Here is a 19,011-nt window from a genome sequence, read left to right on the forward strand (position 1 = left end):
GCAAGGCTCCTTTGTAAGCTAACTATATATTACACAGGGGAACAATTTGAAAAACATTTTCTGTTGAGTTAGGTTTTTGAGCTGATGTATACTAAAATTGGCATGCTGATTCCAAAAATGTAGTCAGTTTTTTTCTAGCACGTCAAGTTTTTCCTACACAACTTACCTGCCAGAGAAGCACAATTGCACTGATATCTGTAATAAGACTTGTTATCTGATTACAATTCGACTCATATAGAGCTACGTGGCAACTTGTAAGAGTAGTCACAACTTTGTCATGTCTATTTTTTATATATTTCATTTTTTGTTCATATTTGTACTATTTAAAAAAAAAACAACACTTTTTAGGTACAGTAGTTTACATAGTTTTGAGAAGACAAAAATCCTATAGTTCAAAAACTTGACGTGATAGAGAAAAACTGAGATCATTTCTGGATTCAGCATCCAAAAATTAATTAAGAACAGTTGTCTGACCTAACTCTTAAAAAAATTGTGTTCCCCATTTAACAAAAAAAAAATTGTGATGTCATTTCCTAGTCCAACCTCTTCTTTTACATTCTCCACTAAGGACCATAATATCATTACATACTATGTTCAAATATAACATACCCACGGCTTCCCTGCGAAGATGGACATGCGGCGCGTCTTTCCACTCCGAGTCTCCGCAAGATAAACGTCCCCGTACAATGCATTGAGCATGATGATTCCGCACGGTTCAATGAAAACATGGGGAATCATCTGCGTTCAAAAGCCGGCAGCGCCTTGGACAGAGCAGACATGTGCTGTGTCCAAAGCGCTGTCGGTTCCTGACCGTGGAAAGATACCCCCCAAAAAAAAAAAAAAAAATGCGTCCACTCCCGAGTAATTTTCTTAACCAGCAGAGGGAAATCCGACAGCTGATGTTAATATTCTGGGAAGGAGCCAATAGCCATAAAGGTTCCCAGGCCATTAATGTCAGCGCACAGATGTTTGCTTAGCCTTTACTGGCTAGTTTACAGGGGAACCCCAGAAATTTTTTTTACATAGGGTCCTCCTATAAAATAAATAAATAAATAACACAGAAAAAAAAACGAACCAGCAAAGGCTACGCAGACAGCTGCGGGCTGATATTAATAGCCTGGGAACGGGCCATGGATATTGGCACCCCCCCCCCAGGCTAAAAACATCATCTCTCAGCCGCCCCAGAAATGGCGCATGTTATAGATGCACCTATTCTGGCACTTAGCCTCTCTCTTCCCACTTGCCCTATAGCAGTGGCAAGTGGGGTTCATGTCACCTTTGTATTGTCCGGTCACATCAAGCCCATGGCTTAGTAATGGAGAAGAATCTATAAGACACCTATCCATTACTAATCCTATAGTTGTATGGTAAACACACGGCTAGAATAAAGTCCTTTATTAATCTTAATTAACCATACATAATGCATCACCTAATCCCCGACTCCCTCGATCTCCTACAACAAAAATAAAATACACCACCATACACTTACCTTTCCGCCGTAGTCCATTTAATAACGAGTGTCCCACGACGATTTCCCGGGTAGAGCAGTCACATTCGGAGATGTGACTGCTCCACATGGCCTGCGGTGATACACAGAGTTCACAGGAGTTCATGCTCTCACATACGGCACCACTGCGTGACAATTTTCTCACGCAGCAGTGCCGCAAGTGACAGCACGAACTCCGACGAACTCTCTCACGGCAGCGTAGCGATACTCTGAGGGAGATATTAGCTCCTGTTAGTATCATCGGAGGCCTGGTAGAGCGGTCACATCTCCCAATGTGACTGTTCTGCAGTTGAGATCGCCATGGGACAGTCGTTAAAGGGAACCTGTCACCCCGTTTTTGAAAGATGAGATATAAATAGTGTGAAATAGGGGCAGAGCTGGGCTTTACATTAGTGTCCTTTTGGTGCCTTTATTCCCCCGGGATGCTGCTGAAATACCTTTGTGAAGTGTCCGTTTTGTCCTGTCAGTCAAGTTGGTCAGGTCGAATGGGCGTTGTAAAATAGCGGTTCCTCCCCCACCTCATGCGATTCCCTGCGAAGTTTAGTTCCGCCGTTGGCGTTATGTTTAGCGCTTGCGCAGTGAATTTGCCTCCGGCGCCTGCGCATTATGTTTTGCCCATCTGTGGGCAAAGCATAATTGACATCATTGCGCATGCGCGGGCCTTCACTTTAGCCGGGGTGCCCCGGAAGTTGTCATATCGGCAAAGTGTTATTCTGGATGCCGTATCTCATCCCACACTGCGAAACATAATGCGCAGGCGCCGGAGGCAAATTCACTGCGCAGGCGCTAAGAAAAAGCGCGATCTGTGCTATTCACAGATCGCGTTTACGAAAGACAAGCCGAGAATCAGGGGGAGGAACCGCTATTTTACAACGCCCATTCGACCTGACCAACTTGACTGACAGGACAAAACGGACACTTCACAAAGGTATTTCAGCAGCATCCCGGGGGAATAAAGGCACCAAAAGGACACTAATGTAAAGCCCAGCTCTGCCCCTATTTCACACTATTTATATCTCATCTTTCAAAAACGGGGGTGACAGGTTCCCTTTAAATGAACCACGGCGGAAAGGTAAGTATATGGTGGTTTATTTTATTTTTGTTGCAGGAGATCGAGGGCGTCGGGGAATTAGGTGCTTGGCGAGTATGAATGTTACATGTGTTTTGTTTATTTTTCACTTTAACACAGTCGTTGAATGATGGAACTACCGTCCCATCATCAGCTCATGCTGTCACTGTTATATGTGACAGTAGACATAGCCGGATGGGAGCAGTAGTCCCATCAGACGATGCCTGGCTACACACACACACCCACACATATTCTCTGCTCACACACTCTTCCTCCTTCCTTTCAGCAGCGTATTGGGAACGCAAATCGGCAAACCTTTTTACACCTGCGGTTTTGCTGTGGATTTGACTGACTCAATGGAAGTCAATGGGTGCAGACATGCTGAAGATCCACAAAAAGAATTGACATGCTGCGGAAAATAAAACGCTGCAAATCGGCGCTGAATTTTCCACAGCATGTGCACACCAATTCTGGATTCCCACTGACTAACATTGCTTGGGCAATATATTGCGGATTTGGTGCAAATCTGCACAGAAAAAACGCTGCAGATCCGCAACGTGTGCACACAGCCTAAGACCTCAGACGTCGAAAATGTACCCACTGTAATCTATGGGTCTGTTCACATGTCCATGTTCTGTTTTTTGTTTTTTTTAGAAACTAAGTGTCCACAAAAAAAAAAAAAATCCATTTTCTATGGCATCAATAGGCTATAGGTTATTTGTGGGCACTGTAATAGCAAAAATAAGCTTTGCAATATTTCAATTTTACCCTTCGCCACGACAGCACCCACTATGAGAGAGGGACCCGCCCATAGGAACAGGAAACCTACAGAGATGAAAAGGGCGGTCCCCCTCTCCTCAGTTGGTTTCCTGTTCCTATCGGAAATCCTGGAACACCTACATGGAGGGAGGTGGTCGGAGCACCTCCATGTTACCTGACCCATGCACCCGCCTGTGTGGTATCCGTGGGAACAGCAGGGGCTGCGGTGTCAGCGGCAGCGTCGGGGGAGGCACTGCATGCATCCTCCCCCCTCGTCTGGGCACCTGAAGTCCAGCCTATGGAGGAGGCAGGTGTGGAGGATCGTCCGCTTTCCAGCAGCGCTGCTGCGAGAATGTGCATAGGAGCGGCGGCGGCAGCATCGCGCGGGTAAGTCCGCGCTGATTCACTGAACCGGAAGTGGATGGGTACACTTCCGGTTCGCGGCAGGCGGCGTTCTAATGGCCGCGCTTCTCAAATACAGGCTGGGGCACAGCGCTAACTGCTCACTATGCTGTCCCCGGCACATAACAAGCCTCCACCAGCGGTGGATGAGAGCATGAGCAGTGCTAAAACAGCAAAGAAGAGTGATCGCTCCATGGCAGGAGCTGATACTCACAGGAGCAGGACAAGAAGTAGAGAATCAGATCTACTTATTCCCCACACAAAATCTCCACCTCCAAGACCGGTATGGCGTTGGCTTCACTGGGTGAGTGTTTCATGATCCTCTACCTATAAGCTGATCCCTTTCTTCTCTGCTCTCCCCTTAGGCTAAAAAGTCCAATAAAACTAAACACAAACAATGTGCTCTATGTTTGCAACCCCTGCCTGACACGTACCCCAAGAGGTTATGTCAGGACTGTATAAAGCAGACTTTGCAAGATGAGGAGGCTGTAACATCCACGAATATTAGAGCCATAATACGACAGGAGATCCAGTCTCTCGGGTCAAAATCCTTAGAGAAACATGGAACTAAGCGTCTCTCCCCTGCCTCTAGTACGGAGTCCGAAGAGGGCCTCATCCGCTCTTCCAATACTTCAGGATCATCTTCCAGCTCGTCTGAAGATGAAGGCGGAGCATGTTTTCCTGTAGAAAGTATAGATAACCTCGTAAGATCCGTTAGGAACACTATCCAGACACGAGAGCTGTAAAGTCTGCACAGGATATCATGTTTTCAGGTCTGGGTCATAAAAAAAGGCAAGTTTTTCCAGTGGTCTCTGCCGTCAAGGATTTTGTAAAAAAAAAGAGTGGGATAAACAAGGGAAAGGGTTTCTCCCATCCTCTTCTAAGAGGCGTTACCCCTTCAGTGACGAGGAACTAACAGTATGGTCCAAGGTTCCTAAAGTAGATGCAGCAGTGGCATCCACCTCCAAACCGTCATCTCTTCCTGTGGAAGATGCAGGGATCTTACTAGATCCTTTGGATCGTAAGACTGAAGCACTCCTGAAAAGATCCTGGGAGACTAACACAGGAGCCTTTAAGCCTGCCATATCGGGCACGTGCACTGCAAGGTCATTACTGGTATGGGTAGACCAGCTTGAACAGCAGATAAAAGGAAAAGTCGCAAGGGACAAAATCTTACAAGCAGTCCCTTTAATTAAAAGTGCTGCCGCATTTTTGGCTGACGCTTCAGCAGATTCCCTAAGATTGGCGGCAAGGTCTGCAGGACTTGTCAATGCGGCTTGTCGAGCTCTCTGGTTGAAGGGATGGAAGGGCGATGAACAATCTAAGTCCAGATTATGTACAATCCCATGCCAGGGTGAGTTCCTGTTTGGAAAGGTTCTTGACGAACTCCTTAATAAAGCAGGAGAAAGAAGGAAGGGTTTCCCTAAACAGTTTCTTCCTTCTTATAGGAGAGCGTTTAGGAGACGGCCGTTCAACAGAAGGAGGCCGTATGAACAGCAGAGAAACCGTTGGGATCCGAAGGAAGCAAAATCGAAAGGTGCCTTATTCAGGAACCCCGATACCTCTAGACGTGGTAGATACCATCAGTAGTATCCCAGTAGGGGGAAGACTGAAATATTTCCATCAACAGTGGGAGCAAATATCTTCAAACCAATGGATCCTTAACATAATCAAAAGGGGACTAAAATTAGAATTCTTCAAATTACCATCAAATACTTTTGTAGTTACATCATTAAAAGCGCCGAAACAACGTAAAGCGCTTCAAATAGAAATTCTGAGCTTTTTGGCTAAGAATATTCTTATAGAGGTACCAAAAAATCAGGAGGGGAAAGGATTCTATTCTTCTTTGTTTCTGATTCAGAAACCAGATGGTACCTTCCGTACTATAATAAATCTAAAAAGATTAAACTCCTATCTCCGTGATCATACCTTTAAAATGGAATCGATAAGATCAACCATTAAACTTTTGTTCCCTAGGTGCTTTATGGCGGGTCTAGATTTGAAAGATGCATACTACCATCTTCCCATCTGTGCAGAACACCAACAGTATCTCAGAGTAGCGGTACAGCTACAGGGCCGAATCCGCCACTTCCAGTTCACAGCCATGCCATTCGGTCTCTCCATGGCGCCTCGGATTTTCACAAAGGTTATGCTCGAGGTGATGGCTTATCTGCGTCATCAGGATACGTTAATTGTCCCTTATCTAGATGACTTCCTGATAATTGGTAACTCAGCTTCACAATGTAAAGAACGTCTGACTAATGCCATTTCATCATTACAGGATTTGGGTTGGATTGTGAACTTCAAAAAGTCCAGACTACAGCCAGAGATTCTCCAGTCCTTCCTAGGTCTAATCCTGGACTCTGTAAGTCAAAGATGTCTCTTGCCAGAAGACAAAAAAACAGTTATAATTTCTAAGGTGACTATGGCGAGGTCTAACCCTAGGATGTCACTCAGAGACGCTATGTCTCTCTTGGGTTCTCTGTCCTCTTCTATTCCTGCGGTTCAATGGGCCCAATACCATACTAGAACCTTACAACATCAAGTTCTGCAGGTTCAGTCGTATTGCCATGATCATTTAAATACAAAGATGACCCTGTCTAAAGACGTACTCCGTTCTCTCGTTTGGTGGCTAGATAGAACACATTTATCCAGGGGAGTCTCATGGTCAATAAAATCCTCAAAATTGGTCACTACTGACGCAGGTCCAGAGGGTTGGGGGGCCCATCTGAATCAAGATTTAGCTCAAGGTCGCTGGAATTCTAATGAAATTCAGCAGTCCTCTAATTGGAAAGAATTAAGAGCAGTTTATTATGCGTTGAATTTGTTTCTTCCCCAGCTCCGAGGATCTCATATCAGAGTCCTATCGGACAATACGACAGTTGTCGCGTATTTAAATCATCAAGGAGGAACGCGATCAGGAAGTCTAATGTGTTCAGCGGCAAACATCTTCAACTTGGCAGAAAACAATTTCTTATCACCAACAGCTCTCCACATCAGAGGAGTAGAAAATGTAAAAGCCGACTTCTTAAGTCGCCACACACTCCGTCAAGGAGAGTGGACTCTCAGTCCTCGGATATTCAAGAACATAGTGGACATATGGGGCCTGCCGCAAATAGATTTATTTGCAACCAAAAACAGACAGGTACCGAGGTTTGCCTCCTTAAATCCAACAGACCATCCAGACATGATAGACTCACTCCAACATCCGTGGGAATACGATCTGGCTTATGCGTTCCCTCCAATGATGCGGATTCCTCTGGTCATCAAAAAGATAAGGGAAGAGAAAGCGAGGGTCATATTGATAGCACCATTTTGGCCAAAGAGGCCCTGGTTCTCATGTCTTCGAGCGATGTCAGTGTGCGATCCCTGGATTCTGCCAATGACCCTAGACCTACTATCTCAGGGTCCATTCTATCACCAGCAAGTCAAGAATCTTCGCCTAACGGCGTGGAACTTGAAAGGCAGATACTAACCCTAAGGGGTTTTTCTCAAGAACTTATTAACACGCTGCTGCTAAGTAGAAAAAGGTCTACAACCCTAATATACAGCAGAGTATGGAAAAAATTCCTTACCTTCTATACAAAGCCCTTCTCTAGTAAGGTTCCTATTAAAGCTATCCTAGAGTTCCTACAAAGGGGTCATGAGCTCGGTCTATCAGTCAATACCTTAAGAGTTCAGGTGTCTGCTTTAGGAGCCCTCTACAGTGCTAATATAGCAGGTGATAGATGGATAGCTAGATTTATTAGAGCATGTGAACGATCTGCTCCGGTTCATGTCCCACGTCTACCACCTTGGGATTTGAATCTCGTTCTGGACGCCTTAACGGGTCCTCCATTTGAGCCTTTAGATATCATCCCTCTAAAAAATGTGACATACAAGGTAGCTTTACTGATAGCCTTAACGTCAGCCAGATGAGTAGGAGACATCCAAGCCCTCTCCATAGACCCTCCATTCCTAATGACATACCAGGACAGAGTGGTTCTCAAACCAGATCCATCATATCTCCCTAAAGTAGCGACAAAATATCATAGATCTCAGGAAATTTTCCTACCTTCCTTTTATGATAATCCACTAAATCCAGAGGTAGAGAAGCTACATATGTTGGACATAAAAAGAGCAGTCCTAAGCTACATAGCGAGAACCCAGTCCTGCAGACAGAGTAGGGCTCTATTTGTATCTTTTCAGGGTCACCGAAAAGGCCACGGTGTCACGAAAGCTACCTTGTCCCGTTGGATCAGAGAAGCTATCCATCTTGCATACTCATCAAAAGGCAAAGATCCTCCAGAGGGAGTGAAGGCGCATTCAGCTCGGGCTGTGTCATCCTCATGGGCGGAGAATAAAGACATCTCCATCGAGCTTATACGTAAGGCCGCAACCTGGTCGTCGCCTTCAACTTTCTATAGACATTATAGACTTGATCTGTCTTCCACATCTGACTTGGCATTCGGGAGAGCCGTCCTTAGTACGGTAATCCCACCCAGGTGAAGGTTCTCTGAAAGTCTCTCATAGTGGGTGCTGTCGTGGCGAAGGGTAAAAAGCCGGATTACTTACCGGTAATGCCCTTTTAATGAGCCACGACAGCACCCTGTCACTTCCCACCCTAGTTAAATATATAAATTTTTATAAAAAATATTCCACGGGTGAATATAAATTAAATGATTTATGCAATAATGAGCATATATACTAATTTGGACAATGGCGGTTCCTCTTGTACTCTGAAAAACAACTGAGGAGGAGAGGGGGACCGCCCTTTTTATCTCTGTAGGTTTCCTGTTCCTATAGTTACATAGTTACATAGTTATTAAGGTTGAAGGAAGACTATATGTCCATCTAGTTCAACCCATAGCCTAACCTAACATGTTGATCCAGAGGAAGGCAAAAAAAACCCATGTGCAAAGAGTAAGCTCCACATTGGGGAAAAAAATTCCTTCCCGACTCCACATACGGCAATCAGACTAGTTCCCTGGATCAACGCCCTATCAAGGAATCTAGTGTATATACCCTGTAACATTATACTTTTCCAGAAAGGTATCCAGTCCCCTCTTAAATTTAAGTAATGAATCACTCATTACAACATCATACGGCAGAGAGTTCCATAGTCTCACTGCTCTTACAGTAAAGAATCCGCGTCTGTTATTATGCTTAAACCTTTTTTCCTCCAACCGCAGAGGATGCCCCCTTGTCCCTGTTTCAGGTCTATGATTAAAAAGATCATCAGAAAGGTCTTTGTACTGTCCCCTCATATATTTATACATTAAAATAAGATCACCCCTTAGTCTTCGTTTTTCCAAACTAAATAGCCCCAAGTGTAATAACCTATCTTGGTATTGCAGACCCCCCAGTCCTCTAATAACCTTGGTCGCTCTTCTCTGCACCCGCTCCAGTTCAGCTATGTCTTTCTTATACACCGGAGACCAGAACTGTGCACAGTATTCTAAGTGTGGTCGAACTAGTGACTTGTATAGAGGTAAAATTATGTTCTCCTCATGAGCATCTATGCCTCTTTTAATGCATCCCATTATTTTATTTGCCTTTGTAGCAGCTGCCTGACACTGGCCACTGAATTTAAGTTTGTCATCCACCCATACACCCAGGTCTTTTTCATTGACGGTTTTGCCCAGAGTTTTAGAATTAAGCACATAATTATACATCTTATTACTTCTACCCAAGTGCATGACCTTACATTTATCCCCATTAAAGCTCATTTGCCATTTATCAGCCCAAGCTTCTAGTTTACATAAATCATCCTGTAATATAAAATTGTCCTCCTCTGTATTGATTACCCTGCAGAGTTTAGTGTCATCTGCAAATATTGAAATTCTACTCTGAATGCCCCCTACAAGGTCATTAATAAATATGTTAAAAAGAAGAGGGCCCAATACTGACCCCTGTGGTACCCCACTGCTAACCGCTACCCAGTCCGAGTGTGCTCCATTAATAACCACCCTTTGTTTCCTATCCCTGAGCCAGCTCTCAACCCACTTGCACATATTTTCCCCTATCCCCATTATTCTCATTTTATGTATCAACCTTTTGTGTGGCACCGTATCAAAAGCTTTTGAAAAGTCCATATACACTACATCCACTGGGTTCCCTTGGTCCAATCTGGAACTTACCTCTTCATAGAAACTGATCAAATTAGTCTGACATGAACGGTCCCTAGTAAACCCGTGCTGATACTGGGTCATGAGGTTATTCCTCTTCAGATACTCCAGTATAGCATCCCTTAGAATGCTCTCCAGTATTTTACCCACAGTAGAGGTTAAGCTTACTGGCCTATAATTTCCGAGTTCAGTTTTTGTCCCCTTTTTGAATATTGGCACCACATTTGCTATACGCCAGTCCTGTGGCACAGACCCTGTTATTATGGAGTCTTTAAAGATTAAAAATAATGGTCTATCAATGACTGTACTTAATTCTTGCAGTACTCGAGGGTGTATCCCATCCGGGCCCGGAGATTTGTCAATTTTAGTGATTTTTAGACGCCGCCGCACTTCCTGCTGGGTTAAGCAGGTGACATTTAATTGGGAATTTTTATCACTAGACATTTTGTCTGCCATGGGATTTTCTTGTGTAAATACTGATGAAAAAAATCATTTAGCATATTGGCTTTTTCCTCATCCTCATCCACCATCTCACCCAGACTATTTTTAAGGGGGCCAACACTATCATTTTTTAGTTTCTTACTATTTATGTAGTTAAAGAATATTTTAGGATTATTTTTACTCTCTCTGGCAATGAGTCTCTCTGTCTCAATCTTTGCTGCCTTGATTTGCTTTTTACAGAATTTATTTAATTTTCTGTATTTATTTAATGCCTCCTCACTACCTACTTCCTTTAATTCTCTAAATGCTTTCTTTTTGTCACTTATTGCGCCCCTTACAGCTCTATTTAACCATATTGGTTTCCTCCTATTTCTAGTATGTTTATTCCCATACGGTATATACTGTGCACAGGTCCTATCCAGGATGCTAATAAACGTCTCCCATTTTCTTTGTGTATTTTTGTGTCTCAGGATATCGTCCCAGTTAATTGCACCAAGATCCTCTCTCATCCGTTGGAAATTTGCCCTCCTGAAGTTTAGTGTCCTTGTAACCCCTCTACTACACATCTTTTTAAAGGATACTTGAAAACTTATTATTTTGTGATCGCTATTTCCCAAGTGACCCCCAACCCTTATATTTGATATGCGGTCTGGCCTGTTGGTTAATATTAGGTCTAGCAGTGCCCCCCTTCTTGTTGGGTCCTGAACCAGTTGTGAAAGGTAATTGTCTCTCATAATTGTCAAAAACTGATTACCTTTGCTGGAACTGCAGGTTTCTATTCCCCAATCTATTTCAGGGTAGTTGAAGTCCCCCATAATAATGACTTCTCCTATGGGCGGGTCCCTCTCTCATAGTGGGTGCTGTCGTGGCTCATTAAAAGGGCATTACCGGTAAGTAATCCGGCTTATTTCTTTTTTTGCATACAAGGAAATAACTGATGAAACACTGATGTAAAGATGGACACTTGGATTAAAACACTGATTAAAGTCAATCACTAATGTCTGAATGAGGCCTAAAGGCTACTGTCAGTCACCTTTAACTCAATGATGATACCGTTTAGGCCAGTGGTCCCCAACCTTTCTGACCTTGAGAGCCACATTAAGCTCCGCAAGAGGGTCACGAGCCACATCCAGGTACTGCCCCCCTCATAGTAGTGGCAACCAAAGCCACCCCCATTATGGGCATAATGATAACCAAAGCTTTTCCACACACATCACCCTGAAGCAGTGTACCAAGATCCAGGGGTTCCCACCACACTAGCGTTCCTCCATCACAGTCACATCCAGCTTGGAGCACCTCCTCTGACCGGTAGTATCATCCCGTCTCCAGCGTACCATACTTATATCATCTCTAAACCCCTGAGACCAGTAGACGTGCACCCAGATCTGCTCTTCTCTGCAGGGCTACTCACAAAGCTCACCATTTTCAGATGTGCTCTTCATACCAATTTACTAAATCTGGAGCTAATGCACCAAGCTGGCAGGCCGCCGCGAGCCACAATTCATGGGACCACGAGCCACATGTGGCTCCCAAGCCACAGGTTGGCAACCCTTGGTTTAGGCAATCATCACTGCCCCTTCCCAAGTGGGGAGCCAATGGGCTGCATTCCCCATAAAGAAGTGATTGGTACGCAAGTCCTCATGTGACCAAGTATAAAATCAGCAAACTAGTGGTCCTGTGAAAAACGCATAAACCGGCAAGCAGAGCCAAACTCCAAAGTGTATAGGACAGGGTCTTCGGAATCGGTAACTGTTTATCCATCCCCTTTAACCTATAAGATGAAAGCTGTGAAGCAGTAGCCGTTACTCAAAAAATATCAAATATGGTATTAAAGGGGCTGTCCATTACTACATTTACCACCTCTGAACTCCTACGTTTACTACCAGGAAAATAAAATCTACCCTCACCTCTGCGGTGCTGGAGCCGACACTGGCTGTCATGTAATCCCCGGGGTCAGTCAGGTTTGGCATCCCTTTCCTCCTCTAAGGACATAACTGACACCCGGAGGAAGCGAGAGGGCGGCCACATCACCCACGTTCTCCTGATTTCTTGATTTGTCCTTAGAAGGGGAGAGTGAAGCCAGTGCTGATTGGCCCCAGGGATGGCGCGACATAATGTCACTGGATCCCCAGTGTAGGATCCCCTGGAGAGTCAGTGCAGACACCGCTGGATCGGCACCAGGGTGTTCATTTTCTTGGGGAGGGGGTGCAAAGGGATTTTGACCCTCTCACAGCATGTGAGAGGTATTTTTTCCCCATTTTTCAGAGAGATGTCATTCAAAATGACAACTCGTCCTGAAAAAACGAGCCCCATAAGGAGACTGGACAATACAAAGGGATGGAGAAAACGAGTGACGGGAGGGGGTTAACCCCTTACCAACCTCCGCCGTACTATTACTGCGGAGGTCGGATCCCCTGCTTTGATGTGGGCTCCAGCGCTGAGCCCGCATCAAAGCCGGGACATGTCAGCTGTTTTGAACAGCTGACATGTGCCCGCAATAGCGGCGGGTGAAGTCGCGATTCACCCGCCGCTATTAACTAGTTAAATGCCGCTGTCAAATACTGACTGGCATTTAATCAGCGTTTCCGGACGGAAATGTGCGCATCGCCGACCCCCATCACATGATCGGGGGTCAGCGATGCGTCGGCATAGTAACCAGAGGGCTATGCCAGCTTCTAGCCTCCCATGGAGGCTATTGAAGCATGGCAAAAGTATATATATATATATATATATATATATATATATACGTATATGTTTAAATCACCCCCCCTGTCGCCCCATTCAGAACAAAATAAAAAAAAAAAAAAAAAATCAAATCTACACATATTTGATATCGCTGGGTTCAGAATAGCCCGATCCATCAATAAAAAAAAGGATTAACCTGATCGCCCGATCCATCAATAAAAAAAAGGATTAACCTGATCGCTAAACAGCGTAGTGAGAAAAAAAAATTGAAACGCCAGAATTACGTTTTTTTGGTCACCGCAACATTGCATTAAAATGCAATAACGCTTCTGCACAAGCGTGGTATCATTAAAAACGTCAGCTCAGCACGCAAAAAAATAAGCCACCACCGACCCCAGATCACGAAAAATGGAGACGCTACGGGTATCAGAAAATTGTGCAATTTTTTTTTCTTTTAGCAAAGTTTGGAATTTTTTTTTTTAACACCGATAAAACGTAACCTAGACATGTTAGGTGTCTATGAACTGGTAATGACCTGGAGAATCATAATGGCAGGTCAGTTTTAGCATTTAGTGAACCTAGTAAAAAAAGCCAAACAAAAAACAAGTGTGGGACTGCACTTTTTTTTTGCAATTTCACCGCACTTGGATTTTTTTTCAGTTTTCTAGTACACGACATGGTAAAACCAATGATGTCGTTCAAAAGTACAACTCGTCCCGCAAAAAATAAGCCCTCACATGGCCAAATTGACAGAAAAATAAAAAAGTTATGGCTCTGGGAAGGAGGGGAGCGAAAAACAAGAACGCAAAAGGGCAAGGTCGTGAAGGGGTTAAAGGGAACCTGTCACCCCCAAAATCGAAGGCGAGCTAAGCATCAGGGGCTTATCTACCGCATTCTGTATAATCTAACCTCTTTTTCTTCTCTTTCAGGATACATCGGGGGCTTATCCACAGCGTTACAGAATGCATTACAGAATGCTGTAGATAAGCCCCTGATGACGGGGGGCTTAGCTCACCGTGGACTTTGGGGGTGACAGGTTCCCTTTAACGTGTCATTCCCTTTCTTCCACAGCTGGGGCGCTCGGGGACAGCCCAGGAGGAGCTGTGGGGTGGTCCTCAGTGGTGGTCGAGCCTCTACCTCCGAGCTCCTGCCTCTGTTGTACTGCAGCCTCCCCTTAGGAGAGTTCCTCAGCGCCTCCAGAGTCGCCAGGTCCGGCTTGCTCGGCATCGCTACAGATCCCGGAGAGAAGTAGCGCGAACTGTAGACTCAGCCGCACAGGCGGACAACTTCCGGGTCACGCCCTACTACTTCCGGGTCATGACTTCACAAACCCAAGAAACCGAACGCGTCTTCGAGTGTTGTCAGGACAACAGCCGTTTCATAGTACCGCCCCTTTCCTCTTCCTCCACCAATCAAAGGACGAATTCATTTGTGACGACATTTGAAGTGACCAATGATTGGCCTGAGGGGGCGTGTCCCGGAACAAAGCTGAGCCGCAGAGCTGCTGAAGATGATGGGACTCCTATAAGGGGAGAAAAGGGGTTCGGGGTGGTCGCCACCGAAGATGCCGCCGCAGCCATTGGTAAGAGCGAAGCTGGGGCTGAATAATGTGGGTGACGAGTTATTGTTTTGCATAGTTGGGAGATTACAGCTGTCAGCAGTCCTGATGAATGGTATTATGGTTACTCTGTGACTTGTAGTCCCACAGCGCCTGACGCTTAGACCTTTATTATTTTTCCATAGTGGTAGTCGCTAATCTTGTCTCCCCAGTGTGGAAAACTACAACTCCCAGCATGCGTAGGGCCTCTACAGACACAGCTTCCCGCCTGTAGTGGATGGGGCATGCTGGGTGTCGTAGTTCTGCAGCAGTTTAGAGGGGCTGCACCCATCTATAGGCAGTGATTGCTTTGCGTCACAATGTAAGACCCCCGGTTACTATTAGTCCATGAGAACCTTCCTGTGTAAATCCTGATAATCAGCAGCGCACGGGGGACTTCATTCACTGACAGCAAGCGGAGGGAGAAAGAAATGTCAGCGGTGTCCGGTGCAAAACGTTACAGAAGCAGCACGGTGGCGCAGTGGTTAGCACAGCAGCCTGGCAGCGCTGGGGTCCTGGGCTCTAATCCCACCAAGGACAACATCTGCAAGGAGCTTGTATGTTCTCTCCGTGTTTGCGTGGGTTTCCTCCGGGTTCTCCGGTTTCCTCCCACACTCCAAAGACATACTGATGGGGAATCTAGATTGTGAGCCCCATCAGGGACAGTGATGATAATGTGTGTAAAATGTAAAGTGCTGCAGAATATGTTAGCGCTATATAAAAAAAAAGGTTATGAACATAAAGGGGGTCAGCTCTGGGCGCCAACATGGCGGTGCTGTATATACTGCCCCCCGTGCTGTATGTACTGTGCTGCGTTCGCCATCCCCCTTGCTGTATATGCTGTCCCCCATGCTGCATACACCGTCCTTTGTGCTGTATATACTGTCCCCCATGCTTGCTGTATACACTGTCCCCCGTGCTGTATATATTGTCCCCATGCTGCATACACCGTCCTTTGTGCTGTATATACTGTCCCCCGTGACGTACACGTCATCCCCCATGCTGTATATACTGTCCCCCGTGCTTAATATACTGTCCCCATGCTTGCTGTATATACTGTCCGCCATGCTGTATATACTGTCCCCCATGCTGTGTACGCCGGCCCCCGTGCTGTATACACCGTCCTTTGTGTCGAATATACTGTCCCCCATGCTTGCTGTATATACTGTCCCCCATGCTGTGTACACTGTCCCCCGTGCTGCATACACCGTCCTTTGTGCTGTATATACTGTCCCCCATGCTTGCTGTATATACTGTCTCCCATGCTGTGTACACTGTCCCCCGTGCTGCATACACCGTCCTTTGTGCTGTATATACTGTCCCCCATGCTTGCTGTATATACTGTCTCCCATGCTGTGTACACTGTCCCCCGTGCTGCATACACCGTCCTTTGTGCTGTATATACTGTCCCCCATGCTGTATATACTGTCCCCTATGCTGCATACACCGTCCTTTGTGCTGTATACACTGTCCCCCATGCTTGCTGTATATACTGTCCCCCATGCTGTGTACACTGTCCCCCGTGCTGTATATGCTGTCCCCTATGCTGCATACACCGTCCTTTGTGCTGTATATACTGTCCCCCGTGATGTACACGTCGTCCCCCATGCTGTGTACACTGTCCCCCCACGCCCGGTGTCCTGAGCTCCTGTGTCACTCGGCCTCTCCCCACATCAGGGAGCGTCTTGGCTTCGGGATCAGACAGTTGTAAGAAGCATCAGTAACTATAGAGACAGTTTACAGGCGCAGAGTCTCTGGGGATCACCGCAGTCAGTGCAGCCCAGGAGCCAGCTCCTCAGCACCCGGGAGGACGCCGCCGTGCTGCCAGTACATCTGCCGTCTCCTCTAGTGAGTGCTCCGGGTGCTGGTTCTGATGGAACAGATCCAGATTTACCAGTAACGCTCTATGGGGATAAATAAGCATAGCAGTCATCTCCCCAGGGCCGCAGCATCTCCTCCAGCCCATCGGGCCCCGCTCCCAGCATTTCCTCCAGCCCATCGGGCCCCGCTCCCAGCATTTCCTCCAGCCCATCGGGCCCCGCTCCCAGCATTTCCTCCAGCCCATCGGGCCCCGCTCCCAGCATTTCCTCCAGCCCATCGGGCCCCGCTCCCAGCATTTCCTCCAGCCCATCGGGCCCCGCTCCCAACATTTCCTCCAGCCCATCGGGCCCCGCTCCCAGCATTTCCTCCAGCCCATCGGGCCCCGCTCCCAACATTTCCTCCAGCCCATCGGGCCCCGCTCCCAGCATTTCCTCCAGCCCATCGGGCCCCGCTCCCAGCATTTCCTCCAGCCCATCGGACCCCGCTCCCAGCATTTCCTCCAGCCCATCGGGCCCCGCTCCCAACATTTCCTCCAGCCCATCGGGCCCCGCTCCCAACATTTCCTCCAGCCCATCGGGCCCCGCTCCCAGCATTTCCTCCAGCCCATCGGGCCCCGCTCCCAGCATTTCCTCCAGCCCATCGGACCCCGCTCCCAGCATTTCCTCCAGCCCATCGGACTCCGCTCCCAACATTTCCTCCAGCCCATCGGACTCCGCTCCCAGCATTTCCTCCAGCCCATCGGACCCCGCTCCCAGCATTTCCTCCAGCCCATCGGGCCCCGCTCCCAGCATTTCCTCCAGCCCATCGGACCCCGCTCCCAGCATTTCCTCCAGCCCATCGGACTTCGCTCCCAGCATTTCCTCCAGCCCATCGGACTTCGCTCCCAGCATTTCCTCCAGCCCATCGGACTTCGCTCCCAGCATTTCCTCCAGCCCATCGGACTTCGCTCCCAGCATTTCCTCCAGCCCATCGAGCCCCGCTCCCAACATTTCCTCCAGCCCATCGGACCCCGTTCCCAGCATTTCCTCCAGCCCATCGGGCCCCGCTCCCAGCATTTCCTCCAGCCCATCGGGCCCCGCTCCCAGCATTTCCTCCAGCCCATCGGACTCCGCTCCCAGCATTTCCTCCAGCCCATCGGACCCCGTTCCCAGCATTTCCTCCAGCCCATCGGGCCCCGCTCCCAGCATTTCCTCCAGCCCATCGGGCCCCGCTCCCAGTGCTGCTGACCACAGAGGGGCTTAATCGGCATCAGTGGGATTCTCTCCTGATCCAGATCATCAGGGAAGATGCAAATATAACGGGAAGATTGTGGATTTGTGCAAATGAATTTCAAGCAAAATCTGGACATTTTGCAGCGGATTATTTTGGAAAGACCCCTTTAAGAGCCTCGCTGGCGTCCGGTGCTGTCTGATGGCGGTCTGTGTAGTACAGGATGTCATAGGCGGCAGCATGTTGTCTGATGAAAGTCTTATTTATGGAATGTGATACATGAGGAATTGCTATATAAGCGCATGTTGCTGCAGTCTCGGGGATTTCCGGTGGAATTGAATTTTTTTTAAGGTAATATTTTTTCTTTGCTTCTTTTTTTTTTTTTTCAGAAAACCATCCACCAGAAAGCAATGAATCACCGCTCCCCATCTCCACCACTGCACGTCCACGTAGACGAAAGCACTCCTGTACACGTCCATGTTAAGAAGGGTCTGAAAATCCCCTCCAAAGCACAGGTGGGACCACCACTACCAGGAAAACATTTCACACCTGTAATCACATTGTACCTGCAGCAGCCACTAGGGGGAGTTGCTGTAGACTCCTATTGAATATTTACGGGGTGAGCGCCACCTAGTGGCAGTTTTATAATTTAAAGGGATTCTACATAACTATAAATTTGTTCTCTTATCACAAGTATCTTCCCCGGACAATCAGCTGATTCACGTGTCCGTGGTGCTCCCCCATTGTTTACCAGGCACAATTTTGTACTACTAGTATCACAATTCTGAGAAGCCGATCCCCCATTCTACAAGCATCATATCTATCAGGGCTGCTGCTTTATAATATTTTCGATTCTGTTAACAGAAAGGGACCAAAAGCAAAATGAAGAGCGACGTGGGAAACTTCCGACGAAGTGTTAAGGTAAAGACCAGAGTCCCTTGGATCCCCCCGGGAAAGACGTCTATGCGGGATGCCGGCTTCAAGTGGGAGGTAAGTGATCGCCAGGGGAATATAGAGGGATAGAGAGGGTTAACCTTGCTCCGCTGCAGCCAATTTATTTTTTTTTTTTTTCCTCCCCTTCTTCTAAGAGCCATAACTTTTTTTTATTCTATGTATGAGGCTGCTTTCCACAGCAGAAGTTGTAGTTCTCGTGATTGCCGCTGATCGGACCTCGACTGCAGTTTCTACCAATCTAACTGGTGCAGTAATTCTAAAAATCACATCTGGGTTCATCTTCCCCAGGGTTTGACCCATCGTTTGGAGATCACCCCTCCGGACATGGAGAAGATGATGTCCGCCCTGCATATGAGCGACCTGTCCACCGACGAGGAGGAATACATGCGCGGCAAGATCAACTCCTACGAAAAGAAGATTGACAGCCTGATGTGTGAAGTGGGCACCCTGAAGAGCAAGG

General features: G+C 47.0%; 2 protein-coding genes across 4 annotated transcripts in view; one reads left to right on the plus strand and one right to left on the minus strand.

Moving 5' to 3' along the window:
- Nucleotides 1-14,266, minus strand: part of GLE1 (GLE1 RNA export mediator) — a 50,123-nt gene extending 35,857 nt beyond the window's left edge. The window contains exon 1 of the mRNA XM_069748064.1: nucleotides 14,108-14,266. Coding sequence (XP_069604165.1) covers nucleotides 14,108-14,197 — 90 coding nt within the window. The 5' untranslated portion in view covers nucleotides 14,198-14,266. The remainder of the gene's footprint in view (nucleotides 1-14,107) is intronic.
- Nucleotides 14,267-14,443: 177 nt separating this feature from the next.
- The window catches only part of ODF2 (outer dense fiber of sperm tails 2), a 31,451-nt gene continuing 26,883 nt past the window's right edge, over nucleotides 14,444-19,011 (plus strand). Inside the window, exons 1-4 of one of the 3 annotated variants that reach the window (XM_069748066.1) lie at nucleotides 14,444-14,552; nucleotides 17,987-18,112; nucleotides 18,462-18,587; nucleotides 18,840-19,010. In XM_069748066.1, the coding sequence (XP_069604167.1) occupies nucleotides 14,535-14,552; nucleotides 17,987-18,112; nucleotides 18,462-18,587; nucleotides 18,840-19,010 (441 nt within the window). In that variant the 5' untranslated portion in view covers nucleotides 14,444-14,534. Of the gene's footprint in view, nucleotides 14,553-16,337; nucleotides 16,416-17,986; nucleotides 18,113-18,461; nucleotides 18,588-18,839; nucleotide 19,011 lie in introns of those variants that run through there. The other 2 variants (XM_069748065.1, XM_069748067.1) reach the window with 2 other exon arrangements.

Source organism: Ranitomeya imitator, chromosome 2, assembly GCF_032444005.1.
Source record: "Ranitomeya imitator isolate aRanImi1 chromosome 2, aRanImi1.pri, whole genome shotgun sequence".
NCBI classification, from domain to species: Eukaryota; Metazoa; Chordata; class Amphibia; order Anura; family Dendrobatidae; genus Ranitomeya; species Ranitomeya imitator.